The 22,538-nt window shown below is 48.2% G+C and overlaps 2 protein-coding genes across 2 annotated transcripts in view; both read right to left on the bottom strand.

The window, feature by feature from the left end:
- GFPT1 (glutamine--fructose-6-phosphate transaminase 1) overlaps window positions 1–12,379 on the bottom strand; it is a 28,270-nt gene extending 15,891 nt beyond the window's left edge. Inside the window, exons 1-8 of the mRNA XM_033081116.2 lie at window positions 12,301–12,379; window positions 6,555–6,662; window positions 6,111–6,218; window positions 4,688–4,813; window positions 3,949–4,007; window positions 2,890–3,024; window positions 2,027–2,088; window positions 1,287–1,366 (exon numbers count right to left, since the gene is read on the bottom strand). Coding sequence (XP_032937007.1) covers window positions 1,287–1,366; window positions 2,027–2,088; window positions 2,890–3,024; window positions 3,949–4,007; window positions 4,688–4,813; window positions 6,111–6,218; window positions 6,555–6,662; window positions 12,301–12,307 — 685 coding nt within the window. The 5' untranslated portion in view covers window positions 12,308–12,379. The remainder of the gene's footprint in view (window positions 1–1,286; window positions 1,367–2,026; window positions 2,089–2,889; window positions 3,025–3,948; window positions 4,008–4,687; window positions 4,814–6,110; window positions 6,219–6,554; window positions 6,663–12,300) is intronic.
- Window positions 12,380–14,084: 1,705 nt separating this feature from the next.
- NFU1 (NFU1 iron-sulfur cluster scaffold) lies at window positions 14,085–22,249 on the bottom strand. The gene is made up of 8 exons (XM_033081432.1): window positions 22,186–22,249; window positions 20,621–20,727; window positions 20,191–20,326; window positions 18,367–18,433; window positions 17,762–17,876; window positions 17,501–17,564; window positions 15,275–15,449; window positions 14,085–14,607 (listed from the first exon to the last, which is right to left on the bottom strand). The coding sequence occupies exons 1-8, from the start codon at window positions 22,230–22,232 to the stop codon at window positions 14,560–14,562; spliced, it is 759 nt and encodes a 252-aa protein (XP_032937323.1). The 5' UTR covers window positions 22,233–22,249; the 3' UTR covers window positions 14,085–14,559.
- Window positions 22,250–22,538: the final 289 nt, after the last annotated feature.

Raw genomic sequence — 22,538 nt, forward strand, 5'->3', positions numbered from 1 at the left:
GAATTTGGATTCTCCCACGAGTTTCACTACACTACACGGAAAGCAATAACCACATATTAAAAACACAATGCATCTTGGCCCCATTTATGATTCCTTTCCTAAGGAACTGGAGGATTTGTCTGAAATTTCAAGAGTTAGCTTTTCTCTGGTAGGCACCTTCCTCCATTTTTATGGATATTCCATCAAAAGAATGATCCATAGATGGTACGGCTGGAAGTGCAATTGGAAAAAAAAAACAAACCAAACTTGAGATAATCAGTAAAAAAATACAGTGTTACATAAATACATTAATATTACTGCTGATCATCCAATCAAAAGGCAAAGCTTCTGGGACTGGTTCTTGCAGCAAGGGATCAGCAGCTACTGTTAGGAAGCAGCAAGAGAGGGCAGCAATTCCTTGGATCCCTGCACTGCTCAGAACACAAGTCCACATCCCAGGGACTAAACAGGCTCAGACCCCTCTGACAACAGAGTAATCCTCAGTCACTTTGCACCTTCAAGGGTGTCTGTGGTGGTAGAACATGTGTGACAGCAGGATGGACAGACAACAGGAACATTGTCCCATGAAGGTTAACAGCTTCTGCAGGTGATGTGGGGTGGCAGGGGCAAGGTCTGTGACAGAGCCAAGGGACAGGCAAGGTCTGTGGCAGTGCCAAGGGACAGGCAAGGCCTGTGGCAGTGACAAGGGACAGGCAAGGTCTGTGGCAATGCCAAGGGACAGGCAAGGTCTGTGGCAGTGACAAGGGACAGGCAAGGTCTGTGGCAGAGCCAAGCGCTCTCATCTTTGTTTTTGAAAACCACCAGGTTCACAAATGCCAACATGCCACATGCAAAATAAAGACTGCAGTTCAACTGCACTGTTTAATTTGTTACACTGAACTATTCCAACACCCCTGGCAGTGTCCAAGGCCAGGCTGGACAGGGCCTGGAGCACCGTGGGGCAGTGGGAGGTGTCCCTGCCCACAGCACGGGGGTTGGAACAAGATGGGCTTTAAGGCCCTTTCCATCCCATTCCATGACTAAACTTTATTCCACTACACCAAGATGTATTTTCCTTGCAATAATTACACTAAGATGTATTTTCCTTGCAATAATTGGACATTAAAGCTTTGATTACAACACTAGAGGCCAACTTGAGTTACATGGTGGGTAAAATACGTGGTTAAAACCCGCTTTTAAAAACCATCTCTCACAATGGTTTTATTTCCAATTTGCAGCTGCATTTCAGAGCACACAGCTGGGTGTGCTCAGGCCCTGGAGCCCCAGGGGAGCTGCTTCCCACTCACCTGTGCGGTACAGGATGGGGATGTGGTCAGTGGAGAGCTTGTGCTCGCTGCGCACACCGATGAGCAGGGGGCTGCCTCGCCTGCAGGGACAGGGACACAGGACAGCCTCAGCTCCTGGGGACACCCCCACCCACGGGTCCTGCCCCCCCAGCAGCAGCTCAGCTGCACCAGGACACAGATAGAGCCTCTCAGAGCAGCTGCTACTGCTGCAAACACAGAAAGAATTGTGGGATAAAGGATAATCGTGAGGAACCTGCACCAGGGTCAGACAAACTTCTCCAGAGTCACTGCACACCTGAACAGGGACTGTTCCTCACTGCACATATGTACAAACAGGTTTGGCACTGAAGTTCAACCCTGGTGAGACCACCCCAGCTGATGCTGGTGTTTAAAAGTGGGATAGGAAACCTGAACAAATTCCAGGCCAAGTGGAGGACTTGTCCAAGTGCGGTCACAAGGCCAAGAACAAAGGAAAAGGTAAAATCATCTCCTTTCAAATCCAAAACAAAGCTGTTCCAGACCAGGTGTGGTACAGCTGGTCAATAAGAAATTTCAAAAATATTTCTGCAAACTTTCTGTTATGATAGATGGAAAACCAGAGAAAGGAAATGAAAAACAACAACCACCCTCTCCCCAGCATATACAGGGTGATGAGAACAATCTCTACTCACTCTTCCAACTTGGGGGCACAAAAACAAGTGACAGGGTGCAAGAATGTTCCTTCCCATGACAACACTCACCTGGTACCAACTGCTTGCCCAGGGTAATGAACACTCTTGAACACAAGGGCAAAAGCACCTTCCTGCAACAAGAGAAACAAACTATTTATTCCTTCAGCTGAAGTCCCGGCCCTGTTTCAGTGTTCCCAGCACAGAAACAGGTCCTGTGTTTCTGTGGACACAGAACAGACACCAAAGAGGTCTCAGAGATGTTTCCAAAACTGCCTGTAGGCTCCAGCCTCCCATCCTGGAAAGACATCCCTCCCCTGAGCCTGGGAATGAGTCTCCTGAACCCCTGGAGAGACACTCAGACTCCCTTGGTTATCCAAGTGGCTTCTGCTGTATCTCAGGGTGCAGTGAGGGGGCCTACAGAGACAAAGATCTGCTAAAAGAAGCACTAAAACTTGAGGGTGTTCGCTCAGGTGAGGTGCCACAACCTGCTAGCAACACGAGTTCTTGGGCTGCTGCTACAACAGCTCCTGGCAAGCAAAGCAGTGAAAACTCAGCTGAAGCAGCTCCTGTACACAACCAGGCAGTGGAGGCAGAGCAGCTCCCACCAGGGGTCAGCAGCAAACCCGGATGGAGCTTTGGGAAGGACTGGAAGCAGCACAGACTCTCCCAGGCCAGCCCTCTCCCTGCTCCCACCACTCAGCCAGGGGCTGGCAGCCTCCAGGTGCTGCCCAAGGACTGAGACATTTCCCAGATGAATACTGCCAAGTGTTGAAGAAAACCAAACACCTGAGATGAGCAGTCAGGGGTGGGGAGACAAAGCCATGCCCTAGCACGTGAGTACACTACAGCAGTGGCATGGTTGGTGCTGCAGGGACTATTCTGGGGTGGGCTGCCTGTCCCACTGTGCCCATCCCTCTGAGCCCACACATTACCAGCTGCTGGATGACCCTCTCCACCAGCGTGGAGAAGCTGATGTCGTCGCTGTCGCGGTTGTCGTACATGTACTTGACCAGCTTGACGATGCTCTCCGTGTCCGTCTCCGACTCGAAGTCGTAGCCCTTGCTCTCCTGCAGGGACAGCCCATGTGGGTGAGCAGCCCTCTGCCTCCCCTTCCACCTTGCTTTGCCCTCCTGCCCTTCCTTCCCACCTTTACTTTCTTTGGTTTTATTACTGCCTTTCCTTCACCTTGCCTTTAACTTTTTCTTCCCTCTTTTTCCCATGCTTTTCCTTGCTCCTGCCTTCCTCCCTCATCTTTCCCTTTTTCTTGCCTTTTCTTTTTCCTGCTCCTTTCCTTTCCTACCTCTCCTTCTTTCCTTTCCTTTTACCCTTCCATACTGCAGTTGTTCTTACTCTTTTTCCCTCTTTTTTCCCCAACCTTCGCTCTGCTTTTCCTCTTCTCACACTTTGATTCCACCCCTCCTGCCTCTTAAATTGGAAGAGTATGAGGAGAGGAGGAGAGGGTAGTGAGTGGGAGTGTGAGGAGAGTGGAGGAGTGTGAGAGAGTAAAGGAGTGAGTGTGAGAATGTGAGGGGGAGTTGGGGTGGGAGGGACACAGGGAGGGGGTTTGAGTGGGAAAATCTCAGTGGGAGAAGAAGTGGGAGATGAGGATGGGAGGTGTGAATGTCAGAATGGGAGTGGGGGAATGTGGGGAGTGGGAGTGAGGTAGGGAGGGAATGGGGGATGTAAATGTGAGAATGTACTCACACAATGGGGGTCTGTGAATGCAAGGGAAGGAGTGGGAGTGCAAATATGGGGGGAGTGCAAAAATATGAGTGGAGGAGCATGAATGGAGGCGAGAGGTAATGTGAGTGGGAAATCACTGTCAGAGATGAGTGAAGAGTGAGTGGAACGTGAGTGAAGGAACAGGGCAAGCAGGAAATGCATACAGGAAATAAGAGTGAGAATACAAGAGGAGGAGCGAGCTGGGAAAGGTGTGAGAGCAAAGGGGAGTGGGAAAAGAGGGAGGGTCTCACCCCCCAGGGCTCACTCACCAGGAATTTCTGCAGGTCCTTGTAGTTTGTGATGATGCCGTTGTGGATGACGATGAACTCTGGGGACAGAGGAAAGGCCCTGAGCCCCAGGCCAGCCCCAGCCTGGCAGCACAACTCACTCATGTCACTGAAGGACAGACCCTCAGCAGAATAAAGCACATTTCACCTCCTGCTGCCATTCCCTGCTCTGCCCCCCTGGCAAGGCTGGGATTGGGGGGATAACAGTGACCTGGGTGGCACCAGGGCGACCCAGACCCTGCAAAGCCTCTGCAGGCACCTGAGCACTTGCAGTTTCCATCCTGCTGGGAGCAATGAACTCCATGCTGCTGCAGCTCCCAGCTGAGCACTGCTGTCCCCTGGGCAGCCACAGCCCACACTGTGACAGCCCCAGGCACTTCAACCCCTTTCCCTAAAGCAGGGATTCAGGGAAAAAAGTTTACAAAATTCCATTTCATAGAATAGTCACAGAAATTCTCACTGTCCCATTTCCTTCTGTCTTCTCCTCTTTGCTCTGTGCCCACACACTCAGCCCAGCCCTGGGTACCCACCCCAGCCCTCCTGGGATCCCTCACTTCCCCATGGCTAGAAGCCAAGCCCAAGCCCTGCAGCTTCACCACAACTGGGCTCAGCACCATGGCCCAAACAATCCCAGTGCCTGTGTCCAGCCCCCCCTCCCAGGACACAGAGGGGACAGGAGTGCTCTCCAAGGCTCCAGGAGCTGAGGAAGGCAGGAACTGACCATTGTTCTTGTCTGAGCGCTGAGGGTGGCTGTTGACAGGCTTGGGCTCGCCATGCGTGGCCCAGCGCGTGTGGGCAATCCCCAGGTGAACGTCAAACTCGATGTCCAGGTCCATGTCCTGTTGCTCTGCAGCAGAAAGTTTTAGTCCTGAGGAGTTGTCCATACCCCAGGTCAGGACAGCAATGCTGACAAGGCCAGCAAATCCCACAGGACACAGAATCACAGAGCTGTCAAGGCTGGAAAAGACCTTTAGAAGGCTGACCAAAACCTCAAGGGATTTCAGGGCAGGGCAGGGCAGATGCACACAGAAAACAGCCCTGCATTCCTTGCTCTGCCAAAACAAAAAGCAACCTTTAAGGAAGAATCTAACCCTGAGCTGTCCCTCAAGGGTGCTCCTTGCCATCCTGTCACCCTTGGCTGAGCCTGCACACCACCATAGTTATTCATGTATCCCTATCCCCTGTCTCTCCAAAGTCTACCACAAGCAGACTTTGGAAAAAAAATACTCCTCTTACTTCACAAGTGTTTCCACAATGTCTATCCTGTTTCTTGAGCAGGCAAACTTAAACTTCCCTTCAGAAACCCTCTGTCCATCTCCTATTTCTGTACCACAAATCCCAACTCGTCTGGGCTTTCTGGCTCCTGGCTCACACTAAGATTAGACTGACCTACCCCCCTCTGGGACACTCAGCACTCTGCACCTCAGGCAAACACAACAATGGGTTAGAAAGACTTGAATTACACCAACACAGCAGCTTCTGAATGTGAAGCTGAGATCCTGACTGTTCTGAAAAGCATCTCTCCCAGCCCTCAGAGTTAAACTCCTAACAACTTTGTGCATCTTTGCATTGAGCTCAGATTTAATGAATAAAGGGAACAGAAAGAGATGCAGAAGCCCTCAGTGCCTGCAGTCCCATCAGTGTGACAGGGACACACAACAGTGCCCTCCTGGAGCCACTGAAGAGCCCAGCCCCATGGGACAGACGGCTCCAGCTGGGACAAGCCTTGCACAGGAACATTTAGAACCCAGCTAGGGATGTTCCTACAGCATGTCTCCTTCTGCCCAAGCTCTAGATCTTGACAATTATCACCTGTTAACTCCTCTATACCCATCTCAAGGAATTTTTCAGTTGTTTGTTTTGAAGTTTTTCTTTTTGGAGTCTGTTTTCCATTATGTATTTTGGGTCTATTTTACTTTAGTAGGATGCAGCCCCTTTGTCTTGGAAAAATCAGAATTTCTCTGTAACTTCACACCAGCAGCCACAGGATCACCAAGATCACAGGGATGATCTTCACAGCTCATCCCTGAGCGTTTACACCTCTGGCTCTTTACACACAAATTAATGGGAAATTTGTGTTTGTGGATAAAACAGGTGATATTCAAAACACAAACCAGGTGAGAGGAGGAAAGGGAGATACCTACTGTGAACCTCTTCATCCAGAGCCTTCACTTTCCCCGTCTGTTTGATAATGTGGATTTTGCAAGCATTGGCTTCCCAGTCTTTGTCATTTCCGCCGTCCAGTCCCACACCTAAACCCCCCCATGGAACATGGAGAAAGAGGGTCAAGTGCAGAAGTCATTACAGTATTTTATGTAAACAAATTCTGCCCTTTTTGATTCTTCCTGAGCCCTTTCTCCAAAAGCTGGCCTGCCCCATAAAGGCAAGAAACCCCTTAGATTAGAACTAAGTCTTCCTTCTGTCACCTTCACAGTATTTTTTAAAGCCGTAGGGGAAAAAAATCAAGAATGCTTATAGAAATTTGTATATTGAAGTTAATCCAAACCTCTGACCACAGGCACATCCAGTCTGTGTTCAAAAAAGCCATCAGTTCAAGCCCAGATTGCCAAGAGCTCAGAGAGAGGTACCTGCAGAGTCATAGCCCCGGTACTCCAGGCGCTGCAGCCCCTTGATGAGGGTCTCCAGGATCTCCCGCCTTGTCCGGGGCACATGGTAGTTCAGGTAAGCAAAGATGCCTGTGTGGGGAAAAGAGAACCATCTCACACTAAAATCACAGCTGGGGAAGCTTGTGTGAGCACCAGGCTCCCAATGCACTCCCAGCTCGGCCTGCCCCAACCAAGGCTCAGCAAAGACATCACTGACAGTCAAGAGATCAAAACTGTCCAAAAACACTGAAAGCAACCCAGCACGACAGGAGAAGAGATTTCCCTGTAAGGTAGACCTACACAACAGGATGAGCTGCCAGGAGACAACACAGGACACAGGAAACTTATCCCTGCAGGTGAACAAGCTGAGGTTCCCTAACGTGGGGCTAAGAACCACCAGAGAAAAAGCTCTTCCTCCAATAGCTTCTTCCAAGTTCCTCCTACAGACTAAGTAAAATATCATTTCACTCATGCAAACTAAGACTCCCAAACTAATGGAGTTCTTTTTCCTGTAGGTTGCAAAGGAAGAGGAATTGTTGCTTAGGATGGCAGGGATGAGGGGTGTGAGGGAATGGACTGGGATCACAGGATGGCAGGAATAAAGGGATAAAGGGTGTCAGGGAATGGACTGGGAACAAGGGATGGCAGGGATGAGGGGTGTGAGGGAATGTTCCAGGACCATGGGATGGCAGGGATCAACGGATAAAAGGTGTTAGGGAATGCTCCAGGATCACAGGATGGCTTCTGGCACAAGGACTGCAGCTTATTCTGCCCCGAGAACTGGCTCCCTCCACAAGGGCTGGCTTTGGACATCTTTCTTATATCTGAGCCCAAAACACACAGTGACTTGGGATGTTGTTTTCCCTGCAGATTTCTGCAAGTTCAGTCACACCTGAACTAAAAACCCCCAACCAACAGCCCAAACCCTGACTCCTCCTCCCAGATCCCAAATGCTGGCAGTGCACAACAAAATACAGAGTGGCAGTGGCCTCCCCATAGGGAGGGGTGGCACAGCTGGGAGGAGAGGGAAAACCAGAGTGTTTATCCCTGCCTGTACTGCAAACAAACACCAAACACCCATCCAGAAAGGAGCCAACTTGGCATTTGTCTCAGGCACTGGAAACAGCTATTAATTACAGCACAAATATATTAAGATTATTCATGAGGCCTGTGGAAAAAAAACTGAATCCAAGACTAGGAGAATGCCACAAAAAAAAAAAAGCCTCAACCCTCCCAAAAAAAAACAACTCAAGGAATTCAGTGCTTCTCAGAAAACAGAGACTACAAAAACTAAGGAAACCAGAAAAAAAAAATTGCAAATACAAACAAATAATGCTCTTCCAAAAAACAGACTTTGGGAGATTCAGTTTCGATTCAGTTCAGCTTTTAGATCCTGAGAGGAAAATAGCTACAATGATAATGGAGATGCCACTGGGAAAATCAAATTCTAAGAACTCATCTGTGGGCAACACATTTTACAAATGAGAAGGCAAGTAAGACAGGGACCTTTAAAACTCACCTTGGAGAAAACAGTAAAAAATGAAATAAAAATAGAATATGCATAAATGATGAATCATTAAAGTAAAAGCTGAGACAATAAGGCCCCTGTAAAAGAACACAAGTCTTCTTAAATGCATGACTTACTACTCTGCAGGCTAAAATTCAATATTTGAAGGCTTATCACCCATTTGTGATACTTATCATGTGTAAGCAAATTTCATTTATTGGAAATATTTACAAATGTGTTCCATTTTCCCCTTTACAAACATCCTGTAGTGATGTAATACTCCACAGCTGGAGAAAGTTTGAATCCCCATGTGGAAAACAGATCATCCAGGAATACCTGAGCAATCACACCCTGTAAGCACTTCCAATTTTAAGTACAGTTCCCAACTCCACGTCCCAGCTCAGCTCAGAACAGGGTTTTGTCCCACACCAGGGACACGTTTTCCTCTGAGCCACAGTGCCCTGTGCCAGGTGCTGAAAGTGTAAAAACCTTGAGCAGAGTGTTCCCCAAATCAGCCCACCAGGGGTTTCAGGTTTCAGGCCCTCCAAAAAAAGGAGTTTTGGTTTCAGTGCACTTCCACAGAATGCTTCCAGCAACAACATCACAAATACATATAAAACTCTGTAACACTGCAGAAAGAGCCTGCACCAGGAAGCACTCCAGAAAACCAGGATCTATAATGACATTTAATGACTCTGCCTTAACCAGCCCTGAGCTGGCATTGTTTGAGGTGAAATACATGTGACACAAAAAAACCAACCCCGGGAACTTCCTTCTCATCCAGAACCGGTTATCGTGAATTCCCAGCTGCAAGAGCAGAGCAGCAAGGACACTGCAGGAATTCCTACCTGACAACCTCAGAAAACACAACACCCCTGTCTGGAACACACTGACACCTCAGCACTTGATACCAATGCAATTCAGAACTGGAACAGCAGTGACACTTCACAGAATAATGAAATGTTTCAGCTATTAACCTGATACAGGACTTTGCAGGTATGGACTGGAAAGACCAATTCAAAGCATGTCAGCTTATCAGACAACTCTTGAATCACACTAAAATCCATAGTAATAAGTTCTCTGTGCATTTCTCTCAAGTGAAATACCTTGAACAATATAATCTAGAATATGAAACATTTCCTTTCTTGGAGGTTTGGCTTAAACACCTTACCTGGGGAACCACCAGAACACTCCTTCAGCTGCTTCTGACACTCAACTCTCTCACAGAGCTGATTTTTAATACTTGAGCATAAATCCTAGGCCTTCTTAACATCAGCTATGTAAAGAATTCCCTATAAAGAGCTGGTAATTTTAACAGAATAGCATTTTCAACAAATGGACATTACTGATTTCTAAAGCTGACAGTCACAATACTTTTTCTGAGAACTTTATTTTTCCCGTGACTTTTTTGGAGCTCAGGTTCCTTAGTTTCATGGCACGTTCACAGACAAATGAAATGAAATGATAAATGTCCCAAGATACATGAAGGAATTGCTTTTTGTTATCCCTTTCCTACAAAAGTAGAAAAGCCTTCAGGCTGGGTTTACTTCCAAATTCCTTTTCCTATTACTGTTACCTCATTTCCATAGACCTTGCTATCAGTACATCCATCTGGAAATTCCAAGGAATCCTTTATCCCAGAATTGCTGCTTAGCCCCACTGGAGGAGCTGCTGTTGCTGCTGCCCTGCGGTTCAGGGAGGTGCCCGTCCCTGCAGTCCAAAACATCCCTTTTCCTGCCCAGTCTGAGGAGTACAAGGTCAGACCCAAGATCACTGTCACTGTTATGTCTGGGAGCTGCCCAGGGGACAGCTGACACTCAATTCATCACCTCCAGGCTGGTAAAAAAGCAAAAGAGAACAATATCCACTCTGTGGGGATCCACTGGACACTTCTCTCGCTGCCCACGCACACAGCTCCCTCTCCAGCTAAAAATAAACATCCAGAGCAGCAATTCCAGGGGCTCCCTCTGGGCCACAGCCACTGCTCCATGCTCCACTCAAAGGCAGACACCAGGTAGAACAGATGTGCAAGTGCTGTATGGCCCCCCTGACGTACATGTAACCCCAGAACTAGAAACTCCACACCTTTCCTAAGCCCATTTTTATCTTCAGTAACCACTAGTAAACCAAGATCTGAATTCTACAGTCCAAGACCTGAATTCTACAGTCCCTTTTTGTCATTAAAATCAGCCATGCCATAGGACAAGTTTACTGATTCACAGAACAGTCTGTGGAGCCTGGCTACCTTGACAAACCTGTTTCCTGAGCTATTTCATTGAACTGGTTTGGTGCATTCGGACCAAAGCACACCCACCTCATAGCTGGCCAGGTGTTCAAACTGCAAGTGTCTAACACACAACCAAGGACAAACCTTATTTTCACTATTAGAAACAAACTCCCAGCACACCTAAACAGTATCCATAGCAGACACCAAGGCACTGGACTTTGAGGTTCCTTTCCTTTACTTGCCCATCAGAACATGGGACTTCATAAAGTCACAAACCCGAACACCAGGCTGAGAACACTGTGTTGACAATTCGTCTGGAAGCTGCTGAAACTCTCTCCCTTCAGTGTGATAGACTAAGGTATCTGAGAATTTAGGTAATGATAGCAGTACTGTCACATTTCTTTCTTTTAAAACCCACCTCAACAACCACGTTTCTGTGTGAATTGGATAAAACTCTGAACGCGGATGGGCACCCATCAGGTTAAAGCCATGTTTATCCATCCTCACCCACAATTCCATGACAAATGTTGTGTCTGAGGGCTCAAACACCACACCAGCTCTGCAGCTGCCACAGCCTGGGAAATCAGGGCCCTCTGCTCCAGACAAACCAGCAACCCTCCTGGTTTCCTTTGGTGAGGAGAGATAAGCCACTCTCACTCCAGGATACACCTCCGACTCCCAGAGCAACACTCAACCACAGAGACTGTAACCCCCAGAGCTTTTCTCACTCTTTCCAAAAAATGTTTCAGTATTCAAGAAGAATTTCACCTGTATCAAAAAGGGGAGAAACACGTTAAATCCTGAACACAGCTGAGGAACTGCCCAGTGTTTTCAGGGCTTACCACGGCAGAAAAGACAAAGAGCACAATGTTAATATCGCACATTTCAAAAGCCGGACCTCAAATAAGGCAAGCTCGAGGCACCAAAACCATCCCTATTCTTGCAGCAAGCTATTTATAATAATAATTATCCTTTCTATTCTTAGCTTTGCTCCGCTTTGTACTTTCAACGCGAATTAACACGGTGTTAAATGTGAGCTGAGGTATAAGTCTCTGACTGGTTCTCCACAGCACTCCACAACTTGACAGCTTGAAGGCAATGCCAGTTCCATCCCACAGAAACAATGAGAGAAATGGCAACTTGCACATTAAGTGCAGAACCCACAGTCTCGCCGAGAGCATAATTTTGGACACAAAAATACAGGAAGAGGAAAAAAAAAAAAGGTAGTGAGGAAAGAAGATAGGAAAAACCAACAGATCGCTGTTGCATAAATTTCCATGGAAAAACATGAAGACGGCGGGATAGGAAGAGGAAGAGAAAGGATAAATTACATTCCTGCGTGCAAGGATGAAGCAGGGTGGCTCTATTGCCACGGGAAGCGGAGTGCAAGGCACGGCGGCGAGAGGAGAACCAGAACCAGCCCCGGCCCGAGCTCACCCCGGCCTTGGGCCGAGCTCGGGGCACGGTCCCGGCACAGCCGGGCCAGGCCGGACCCGCGGCCCCTCTGTCCCCAGCCCAGCAGAGCCAGCCCGGACCGACCTGCGGCAAACAAGTTACCGGGAGTTGTAACGCCTAAGAAACACCTCCACCGCTGGCACCCGGAGTGGGAGTGGCGGCTGCGATAGGACCGGAGCCAGGGCCCGGCAGCGCCCTGTGCCCCCCGCGGGCAGCCACAGCGGGATTCCCCCGGGCCCGGGCAGGGTGTCTGTCCCCGGCAGCGCCGAGCCAACCCCGCCGGCACAGCCCGGGACACCGGCCCTTTGTCTGCTGCCGCCACATCCCTGGCAGTCTGGCGACAATTCGCCCTTTCAGTCGCTAACGCGGTGCGAGCCGCCTCCGCGCGCTATTCGGGATAACGGGGCCGGGCCGCCTCTCGCCCTCCGTCCCTGCCCGGCCGGGGCCGCGCCGCGCTCTCACAGCGCCGGGCCGGGGCGGCTCCTCCCGCCGGCTCGGGGCCGGCCCGGGCCCCGTGGTGCCCCCGGCCCCGTGCTCACCGCACATGGTGCGTCCCGCTCCGCAGCCGCGCTGTCTGTGGCGCCGGGGCCGCGCCCCTCGCGCCAGGCCCGGCGCAGGCCCCGGCCCGCCCCGGCCCGGCCCGCGCCCGCCATTGGCCGCGCCGCCGCCGCCGCCCCGCCCGGCCCGGGACGTGGCAGCCGCTGCCGGGGCCGCGTCCGCCGCGGGGCCGGGCGGCGGAAACACGCCCGGGACACGGGGATGGGCGCTTTCCCTGAGCCTTCGGTGATTCCCAGCCCCCAGAGCCGGGCCGGGGGGAGCCCCGTTCCCAGATCCTTCCTGGTAATCCCCAAGCCCGGACAGCGGAGGGGAGATGCTCCCCCCGATAATTCCCGCCGACGCCAGGCAGGAGCGGCTCCCACAGGATCATCCCTAGGCCTCTCCGCAGCACTCAGCGCCTGGGGATCACGGGGTGAGCGCCCAAGGCTGCTCCCGGAGCCCGTGACACGGGCTGCATCCTTCCCAGCCCAGCGGCCTGGCCTCTGGTTTCTCACTCTGGCTGTTCTATAACAGCACCCATTCAGAAGCAGGAGAAAGAAACCATTAAGATGAATCTGCAAAGCAAACTGGGACAGTCATGACTAACCGAGGCGTGACATCCCTGCAGCTGGAGAGCTCAGTGCTGCTGTCTGTCTGCAGCCACCCCCACCAAACCCTGCTTGGAAACTTATTAAAAGCCTAAGGCTACAAAACACAGCAATGCCTTAAGAAAAATACCATTCATTCAACTTTATATTACATTAAAAAGTCAATAGAGAAATATTTCCTTAAAATGCACAGAAAACAACCCACAACGTTAGGGCACATGAAAGAATCAGGACAGGGCATGTTTTACACTTGCTGTAAAGGAAAACGGGGTAATTTCACACTGATTTCCAGATCCTGAGAGGGTAATTCAAACAAAACTGGGGGTTATCACTGAAAGCTGAATAAGTATTTAGCTAAAATATTTATTTTCAAATTTCTAGCAAATAAGAGGTAGTCTATGGTTACCACATGCTGATGTGGTGCTATAGAGGAGATTCTCTAGCAAATGAACTGATCTTGTTTAGGGACTCGGTGGAATAATTACACTGGCAAGGAATGAAAGGGGAACACACCAGAGGCTGTCAAGCCAATCATACGCCAAACAAGGACCACAACTCAGGTCCATGGTTTAGTACAAAGAAGGAACAGAATTCCTGGTCACAAAGCCCTCTGCTAAAGCCAGGCACACTGGGAAGAAACCATCCCTCCACACAGAAGTAAACACAGCCACTGCAAAGCCCCATTTATATATTTCAACAGCAAACACTATGTATGTTCTGTGTGTCAGAACAGCAAACACTTCTCTGCCCCAGTGTCAGGACTGGAAGGAGCCTGCTCTGCCACGTCTCCCACAGAGGCAGCCAAGTACAAGGCTGGAGAGCAAACAGGATATGGCAGGAGCAAACACAAACACAGTCCCTCCTTCCCTCCTCCACCCTGCACAGGCGATCCGTGCCCACCAGCACTGCACACCTTCCTCCTGCTGCTGAGAAATCATGCATGTTTAAACAGAACATTAATGGTGGCTGAACGATTTTACTGCTAAATGAGCTAATTAGTCTCTCTACTTACTGAAGCTGATAAGGATCATTCCTTTCCAACATTTACTTTAGAAGATATGATTTTTATAACAAAAGTTTTTTGTTTCTGTTGCTATGATTTGCACAGTAAAGAGCAAGGAGGCAACTTTCCACAAGCCATGGCAGTGTTACGCCCCCAAAATGAACAGCTGATGTTATAGGTTATCTTTCACACATACAAATTTGGTAGGAATCAGCAGCTTTTTAACAAGACTTGATAAAATTAACGTTCCTGAAGCTCCCATTTACAGAGTAAGGGCAGAGAGTTCTGTCAGTCCCACAAGCTGGAAGAATAAACATCTAATATTCCTACAGCACAAAAAAGCCAAGGAACTTCTGCCTTCTCTTTTTTTTCAGTATTGAAGTTTCTGTAAGAAAAAACAATAAAGAAATGCATCACTGTTTTCTGAGCCCACCATTTCTTTCTAAAGACATAGCACAAAGTAGAGCAAAACAATTTTTTTGTAATACAGGGCATTTAATAAATTAGTGGATGAACTGCTTGAAGTGATGGTACATTCTCACAGTAAGTACAGCTATTTTTCTGACAAGGCAGATTTGATTGTTCCTCAGGACAAAGATGGTTTACATACACCAGGAGGTAAATGTTTATTTGGCCACAGATGACGAAGCTCAAGTAGAATTTGCTTCTTTCTCCACGTCATCATCGTCGTCAACAACCTGAAATCAAATCCAGAAGTAGTTTAGATAAACAGTTTAAGCTCTCAGTCCTGCAGGATTTATTACATTAAATCCCTGCTGGGCCCAAGGAGAACAGCAGTTATTCCACACCACTGAATGACAACGGGCTCAGGAGGAGTGCAAGAAAAACTGGCAATCCAAAATGCCAGGAGGAAACAAGTTTTAACTACTGGAGTTGGCCAAGTTGCCACAAAGGCCATGAAAACAATTGCTCCAGAGAACAGGTATTTCATGAGAAAGCCAAAGATTTTGCATTTCAGGGGACAAAGCTCATTGCTTTTTATCACCAAAGCACAAAGGTATCAGCAACCAAGTGTGTCCAGCTCTGGGCTCCTCGGCAGAGGAGGGTTGTGGCACGCTGTGGGGAATCCAGCAAGGGTCAGCAGCCTCCCCTGCTGCCAACACCATCAGCCAGCCCTGCCCCAGGGCCACTGCTGCTGCTCAGGCCAGCCTGGCACCCACAACCCCCAGGGCTGTTCCCAGGCAGTCCCAGCCCATGGACTCCCTGCCGAGCTCCTGATCTTTGCCAAGATACAGCTGCCGACTTGGAAAACCTGCATCTAAGCATCCCTGCTTTTCCCTAACTGCCAACCTGCTCCTGCTGGAAAAGGACAAAGAAACCCTCTGTGATCTCTCCCTGACCCACCTGCTCAACGCCTTCCACATCAGGGATGTAGAACTGAAGCATGTTCTGGATCCCGTTCTTGAGGGTGATGATGGAACTGGGACAGCTGGTGCACGACCCCTGCAGCTTCAGCTGCACAATCCCGTCCTCAAAGCCTTTGTAAATAACATCACCACCATCTTCTTGCACTGTGGGCCTGAGGGAACACAATACTCAACTTAAAGGTTGTGGAGCTGAAATATGGATCCTTCCAGAAACTCTCAGTAAAACAATATTTAATACTGACAAAAAATTGTCAAAATAGAAGGTTTTAGTCACTATTTCTCTACAACCACCTGGTTCACATTTCCAACAACTCCTGCTTTGCAGGACTATCTACCATAGAAACTTTTTCTGGGGGACAGTAGGCAAACCATTTTTGCAATGAATGCAGCAGTGTATGAAGGTATCACTGAAATTTTAGGGTAGAGAGTGAACACCCTGGAGCAGAGCTCAGCCTGCACAGACACCCTGGCTTGCCTGGAGGCTCTCTCCACACGCAATCATTACCTCAGTTACTGCCAGTATATCAGGGGCGTGTCCCCCCACGGCTGCAGTGCAGCTGTCACCTGTGATAAGAACCCCAGCTTCCATAAATAAATACAGTTCTCCACAATTTATGCAGGACAGAAAACAGCTCCAGCTATAAAAGCTGAAACCTGCTCAGGGGTGAAGGAACCAGCTCCCGATAAGCTCACCCCAGTGCCACGAGCATTTCTGCAGCCTGCTTTCCCTCTGCCAGCCACAAATGCCCAGCATTGTAACTCTGTCCCCATAGCAACATTTTTCCAGACCAACTTAAAACCATCAAGTTACTCAAACAGAAGCTCTTTATACTGATTTCCAAAATAACTCTCTGAGAGCTACAGTCCTAACAGAAAAGTCTGTGAACCTGACACATTTATAAACGCACCGCAGCAAATTATCTCCATTCCAGAAAGCCAAAGATCATGATTTAAAATACCATTTTTCTTACTTGAATTAACTTTTTGACAAACTACAGGACCTTCCAGATGTACATTCCCTCCATCCTGCACCTTCTGACAACTTCTCTGCATTTAATTTTGATTTGCTGGACAATAAATGCTCTATGTGTAACCTGATTTATGGATAACTTCTGAGAATGCCCTGCTATAAAATGAAGGGAGATACAGAACTGCTGCTATTCTCATCAACAGCTTCTTGGTGTACTGATGGGTACAGGGGGAGGAAATTAGAGAAATGAAAAGGTGGGAAAACCAGAATTCTGGTCAGAAATTCTGTGCCTGTTACAAAAGACCCCTGGGAAATCAAGGACTGACATACCCCAGGGAGGTTAAACTACCAGGTACCCAGCAGGAGCATGAACATTTCTGTCACAGCTTTATCCAACATTGTAGTTAGCTTCTGCTTTCAACACTTAGTACAAATGTTTGTGAAAGATGTTCAAGCTTATTTCTACTTTACTTGCTTTTTCAGGAAAATTAACCAGCACCATGTGTCTGCTCTGAGATAGTTTCTGTTTCCTGCAGTTTGTGAGCTGGGGAAGATGTCACCATCAGATATCACAAACACATCAGACATCTTCCCCTGCACCTCAAATGTCAAGTTGCTTATTGCTTTCAGTTCACCTTGGAAGGCAATTAATGAGCACAAAAATACTCTTCAGGTAAACAACATGATCCACAGCCACTCTTGAGACTTCATTAGTTACCACCAGTTTCTAAATTCAAGCTATGTGAAAGCACCAATAAAATCACAAAGGAGTGCAAAGCCAAAATGCATTGAGGGCAAGGATTTTCCACTAGAAAATCTTCCTTTGGAGTATAAACTGCTTTGCAATACTTGGAAAGGAAGGACAAAACCAATTTTAACTGAAATGAAACAGAGAGAGAAAAAGGTGTCTGTAAAAGCAAAGCCTGTGCTGTTTCCACCCCTTAAAGCAGCCAGTTAAAGCCATGGACCTGTCCAAGGCACTGTGGAGGGAGAACCCTGTTCTGAATCCACTCAGCAAAGGACTCTGCTCAGGACAGGAGCTTCAACAGCAAAACCAGAGAGAGAATTTTCAACTGAACAGCATTCCCAGCTCTGGCCAGTTCTGCACTTGAACCCCTCCACATCAGATGCTGAACCATGGAATCACAATCCCAAAGAAAAATGCACTGTTCCCTAAATAAACCCATACCCCAAGACTAACTCGCTCATCCAGTAGCAATGTTCCCTGTTCACCTGATTCTTGTATCCAGCAGTTCCTTAATCATCAGTACAACTTCATCATCTTCTTCCGAAGCAGCTTGGGAAAAGAAAAACGTGCAAGTCAGAACACTGAGAGAATTCCAGGCTGCAAATTCCTGCCTGCGTTCATCTTAATAGGTTTTAAATTTAAACTCTCCCGCATGCTTTTCTGAGGGAGGAGTGGAAGCTCTTCTGGATGTCACAAAAGCTAAACCCAAAGGCATACCTTGGCCTCTCCCCAAAGATTTGATTTACCTGTATCTGTCCTAGGTGCCTCATCAGTAACTACAGGTAAGCCAGAGGCAAAGAAATCCATTATGGTTGCATAAATATCTGGTTTCAGCAAGTTCCAATCCAGGTCTTCACTCTCCTGTTAGAACCAGAAGGGGGAAAAAAGAATGAAGAAGAGTACCTGCCTGCTGCTGCTACATTAGAGATTCTTATATTAAAAATGCCATCATGGACTCTCACATTTAATGCACAGATGGACTCCATGTTCTGTCAAGTCCAGCTTTGCCAGAGACTCAGTCAGACTCAGATTGGGACATGTAAAGAAGGGTCTCCTTGTTTGCAAGCCAAGCAAGTGCTTTTAAAATATTAGCTAAAAAGGTGTGAAAGTCTCCAAAATATGTTATTATTCAATAGATATTTTTATCAACTGTTTCAGAGACTCAAGATTTTCAATTTACCAATTCACCATTCCCTGAAGTTATTTTCTTTTGTATTAAAGGAGCTCCCTTTGGGCACTTGTGCTCACTTCTCTGGAACTTCCACTGAGCCTGTCTGAGAGCCTGGCTGGATCTGCTCTGTGGTCATTTCCAGCTCATCTTTGAGTACAGTTGAATCCCTGCTCTGCTTACCTTGGTGATAGTGATGAAGTCTGGCCCAAAGAAAACACTTTTAACTCCTTCAATCCGGAATAACTGTCTGTTAAAGAAACAAGGGGGAGAAATGGGCAAAAATGCACCCAATCTGACAAACTGAGTTTTAACAATTAACAATATGGTTAACCCAACAATTTCATCTACAGAAAAAAAAAATTAAAACTGTGGTGAACTTGTAGGTAAATACAACGTAAGGCTGTAAGAGTGTTTTTTGTAATTATGGGGGGAAAACATAAAAAATGCAATGAATGAGAGAATCAGAAATCTTACCACAAAAGTATGTGTAATGGAAAATTATAAAGGTGATTTCACAATACCCACTTGAAAGAATTTCTACACATGAAAGAGAAGTATGTGCATTGAGCATTTACATTGCTAAATCAACTGGATTTTGAAAAGACTTAAACCATGGAATTATGCAAGTGCTCCAAACCATCTGAAATAATTAAATAATTCTCTTCCCTCCCTCTCCCCTAGGGAGCTTTTGTTAATTCTTTGGAAATTTTTATTCCAAATTATATTTAAAAGGGAATTCTATTCCCTTTTAAAACAAAGTCATCCCACTTACAAAAACCATAATCTGGGTTCAGTGGCACACAGACCAGACAGTTTTTCCCATGATGCTGCACAATACACACAACCAAGCTGGCCTGCACTGCACACACTGCAGCACACACACCATCTTGGATAAAAATGTCTATCTGCAGACAGGTGACAACACAAAGCCACTTTGTGACGGTCAACTTCACTCTGCAACCTGATGCACCTTGGCACAATGAGATCCTACAGTTTCAGCACTCTGCTAACACCTTGTGATGACCTCAAAAACCTTTCACATTGGATTTATTACTGCAAGTCACAGAGCTCTGCCTGCAAAGATCCTGTTTGCTCTCAAAAAGCCATGCAAGAGACCTCTGGAAACATCAGAGCTGCATGTTTGATAACCACCCAGCTCCTGGAGGGAATGCCACGGCACACAGCTTCTGCTTTTACACAGAATTCTGCCAAGGTACCCAAAGCTGCCTGGATCTCCAGGGGTAGCCACTGCAGCATCTCTAGGTCTCACCCCCTGCCCAAAGCCCTTCCACCCACAGAACACAGAGAGTTTATTTTCAAACTGATGTGAAAGCAGTGACACAAAATGAGTGCCTCCAAATATTCCCAGAGACTCATCCTGGTGCTCCAAACCCCTTCTATGCCAAGAACTGATTCTTACTCCAGACAGTGCATTTAGATTACTGAAAGCTGCATCCTCAAGACCTGTTACAGATCCAGCCCAGAACAGTGACCTTTCTTTGAGTGAAGCATAAATCTTTAGTGAAGGAAAAATCCTCTGGTTTTGAAGTTCAGGGCGGTCTCAACACCTGCCAAAGCAAGCTGCTGCATTTATTTCAGAGTATTTGGGGGCTATTCACTGACTGCTTCCCAACTCTAAACAGTTACATGATTTCCAAGTAACTACTTGAACAAAGAGTGTTCTGAGGGGATTAATTTGAGAAATCAGGGACAGAGGTCTCGCTGATGATGCAGCAACTGCTCACAAATACTTTGTAACCCCTCTCAGCCCAACTGCAGGAACCAGACCACGGCACCTCCAGCCATGCCAGAGCTGTGATGAGTACACACAAAAGCTGCAGCTACAACCTTCCCAGCTTTCACCTTAGGCAGCACTAAATCTCAAATCCAACCAAGACGCTCCAAAGGAGGAGCAGAATGATCAGAAGTTGTGCTTAAAAACATCAGCTGTAGACACAGAGCCCAGACCAAGGCGCTAACAAAACATAATGTATTTAATAATACCTTGCTAAAGGTGAGCAATAGGCTGCAGCTGGGGTGGAAAACTCCATAGTCCTCGACTCCAGCACTTCCCTTCCTGGAATAAATTTCAAGCTATTTGGATTTGGTGTGTCCTGAGTTTGAATAAACATGCTTCTTACTGCAAAGACAAGAACAAAGAAGAAAAGTAACATAATCAAACCTAAGGAGCTTAAATGAAAGTCAAGTCCTGATAATTCAACAAGCCCAGAGAACTGCAGCCCAGAAACACAACCCCAGAGCTACAGGGCACATCATCTCCCAGGAGGATAAAAGGAACCCTGGCTTAACTTCTTCTGCTAACTTTTATTTAGTCAAAAGCATCATCCTCAGAATGAACAGCAAACTTTCAGCATTACCATGGAACATAAAAACCCACAATGTGCTCATCTGTTAATTTTTAACTGGGATTTACCTGCACGATGCCATGCTGCAGATGGAAGAGATGGTGTTTTTTGCAGAAGCTGGTGGAAAGGCTGTCGAGTTGTCAGATTATGATCTTTTAACAGCACATGACAGAACCTAGAGGAAAACAACTTTACTGACAATTCCCAAATTCCACATTTGCACTGTCCCAAAGAAATAGTATTGCAGATGCTTTTAGCTGCCCCAGGACTCAGCAAGACACACCTGGGGTGGTGTCATTGGCTCAGACAAAGGTAAAGGGGAGAGAAAAAAACATTAAAAAGAAAAGCAAGACAGAGTGATGGAGTAACAGGCATCAGTTTCACAGCTGTGAATACCTGATTTCTGTAACTATGTGCACAGCCAACAGCATCAGGGTATTTCAAAGCAAAGTGAATATTAGAAAATGAAAACAAAACCCACCTCACATCACAGATAAACTATTACATACCAAGGATCAACTATTATCTAGTTCCTCTCCTCCTTATCAGCTAAATAGGAGGAAAACTGATAAACACAGTAAATACCATCTGCAGGGCTGTTCAATAAGAGTCTGGCTCTCTCTGGGGGTCATAAACCAGAACACAAGCACTGAACACAGGCCCAGAAGCACCAAACACGGAACAGAAAAGAAGCTCTGTCTCATTAAATGATCATCCCTGCCATGAGCACCAGGACACAGAAAAGGTCCAAATGATATCACTTGCTTACTTCTGTGGGCTCGGGAGCAGGTAGAAACCACAACAGGATGTATAAAGAAGGCCCCTGGAAGTTCCCTTTTGCTAATAATGATTATATCCTATTTTACAGAGTCCTCTAAATTCCTCCTTATTCCTTGATCTTGATCAAATTGTGGGGCAGGAATTTCTTGTTATTTCATGGCCGTGAAGCTACAGGAATTGGAAGGGGGGGGGGAAGGTGTAACAGCTCCTCACTGCTTGATAATGTGCACACGTTGGGGTGCAGAATTACCCCTCATTGCAGGGTCCTGAGCACATGTGAGGGGAATTAATCCCTGCACTGTCCTGAGCCATGTGTGTGGGGGGAATTACACCTGAGTGCAGGGCCTGAGCCGGGTGTGTGGGGGGAATTGCCCCTCGGTGCAGGTCCTGAGCACATGTGAAGGGAATTGCCCCTCGGTGCAGGTCCTGAGCACATGTGAAGGGAATTGCCCCTGGGTGCAGATCCAGAGCACATGTGAAGGGAATTGCCCCTCGGTGCAGGTCCTGAGGCGGGTGTGGGGGGAATTTCCCCTCACGGCTCTCCCGGGTGTGCAGGGGTGAGCACTCAGCAGCTGCGTATCGGGGAGAACTACCAGCTCGCGGCTGGAAAAGGGCTGAGAAGGAGAAACAGCCAGGAAGAAGCGTCACCCCTGTTGGCAGTGGAGAAAGGAAGGGGGAGAGCAAGGAGCACCCAGGACGGCGCTGGAGGTCGCGGTGCCGCTAAGTGCGACGCGGCCCTCTTTCAGTCACGCGGGGAAGGGGCGGGAGGGGCCCCTTCCAGGAATATGCCGAGCTCCCTGCGGAAAAAAAGCCGTGCGGGGCAGCGGGAGCCGCGGGCCCCGCGCTCACCTACCGCCTGCCCAGCCCCGCCGCCATGCACAGCCGCCGCGCCGCCGCCATTTTGGCTCCCCGGGGCCGCGCCCGACGCCGCCCGGGCACGGCAGCGCCCCCTGGCGGCAGCGCCTGAGGAGAGCAGCGGCCATGGCCGAGGCGATCGAGCGGAACGAGCTCGGGCCCTGCCGGGGCCGCCGCTGGCCCTGTGCCCTGTGCCACACCTACACGGCTGTTAAATCCCCCCCGATGGGGGCTCAGCTTGCGCCAGGGCTGAGCAGCCCTTCCCAGGAAGGAATTTTCCCAGTTTCCACCCTGAGCTCCCCTGGCCCAGCCTGAGGCCGTTCCCGACCCCCCGGCTGTCCCCTCCTGTCA

Source organism: Catharus ustulatus, chromosome 27 (genome assembly GCF_009819885.2).
Source record: "Catharus ustulatus isolate bCatUst1 chromosome 27, bCatUst1.pri.v2, whole genome shotgun sequence".
Lineage (NCBI taxonomy): Eukaryota > Metazoa > Chordata > Aves > Passeriformes > Turdidae > Catharus > Catharus ustulatus.

Bases quoted from the DNA above. Each gene is read 5' to 3' on its own strand.
- NFU1 (XM_033081432.1), bottom strand. From the start codon at position 22,232: ATGGCGGCGGCGCGGCGGCTGTGCATGGCGGCGGGGCTGGGCAGGCG. The intron at 20,728-22,185 runs GTAGGTGAGCGC...GTTTTCCTCTAG, and splicing joins GCGGCGGGGCTGGGCAGGCG to GTTCTGTCATGTGCTGTTAA. The intron at 15,450-17,500 runs GTGAACAGGGAA...GTGTTCCCTCAG, and splicing joins CTGCTGGATACAAGAATCAG to GCCCACAGTGCAAGAAGATG.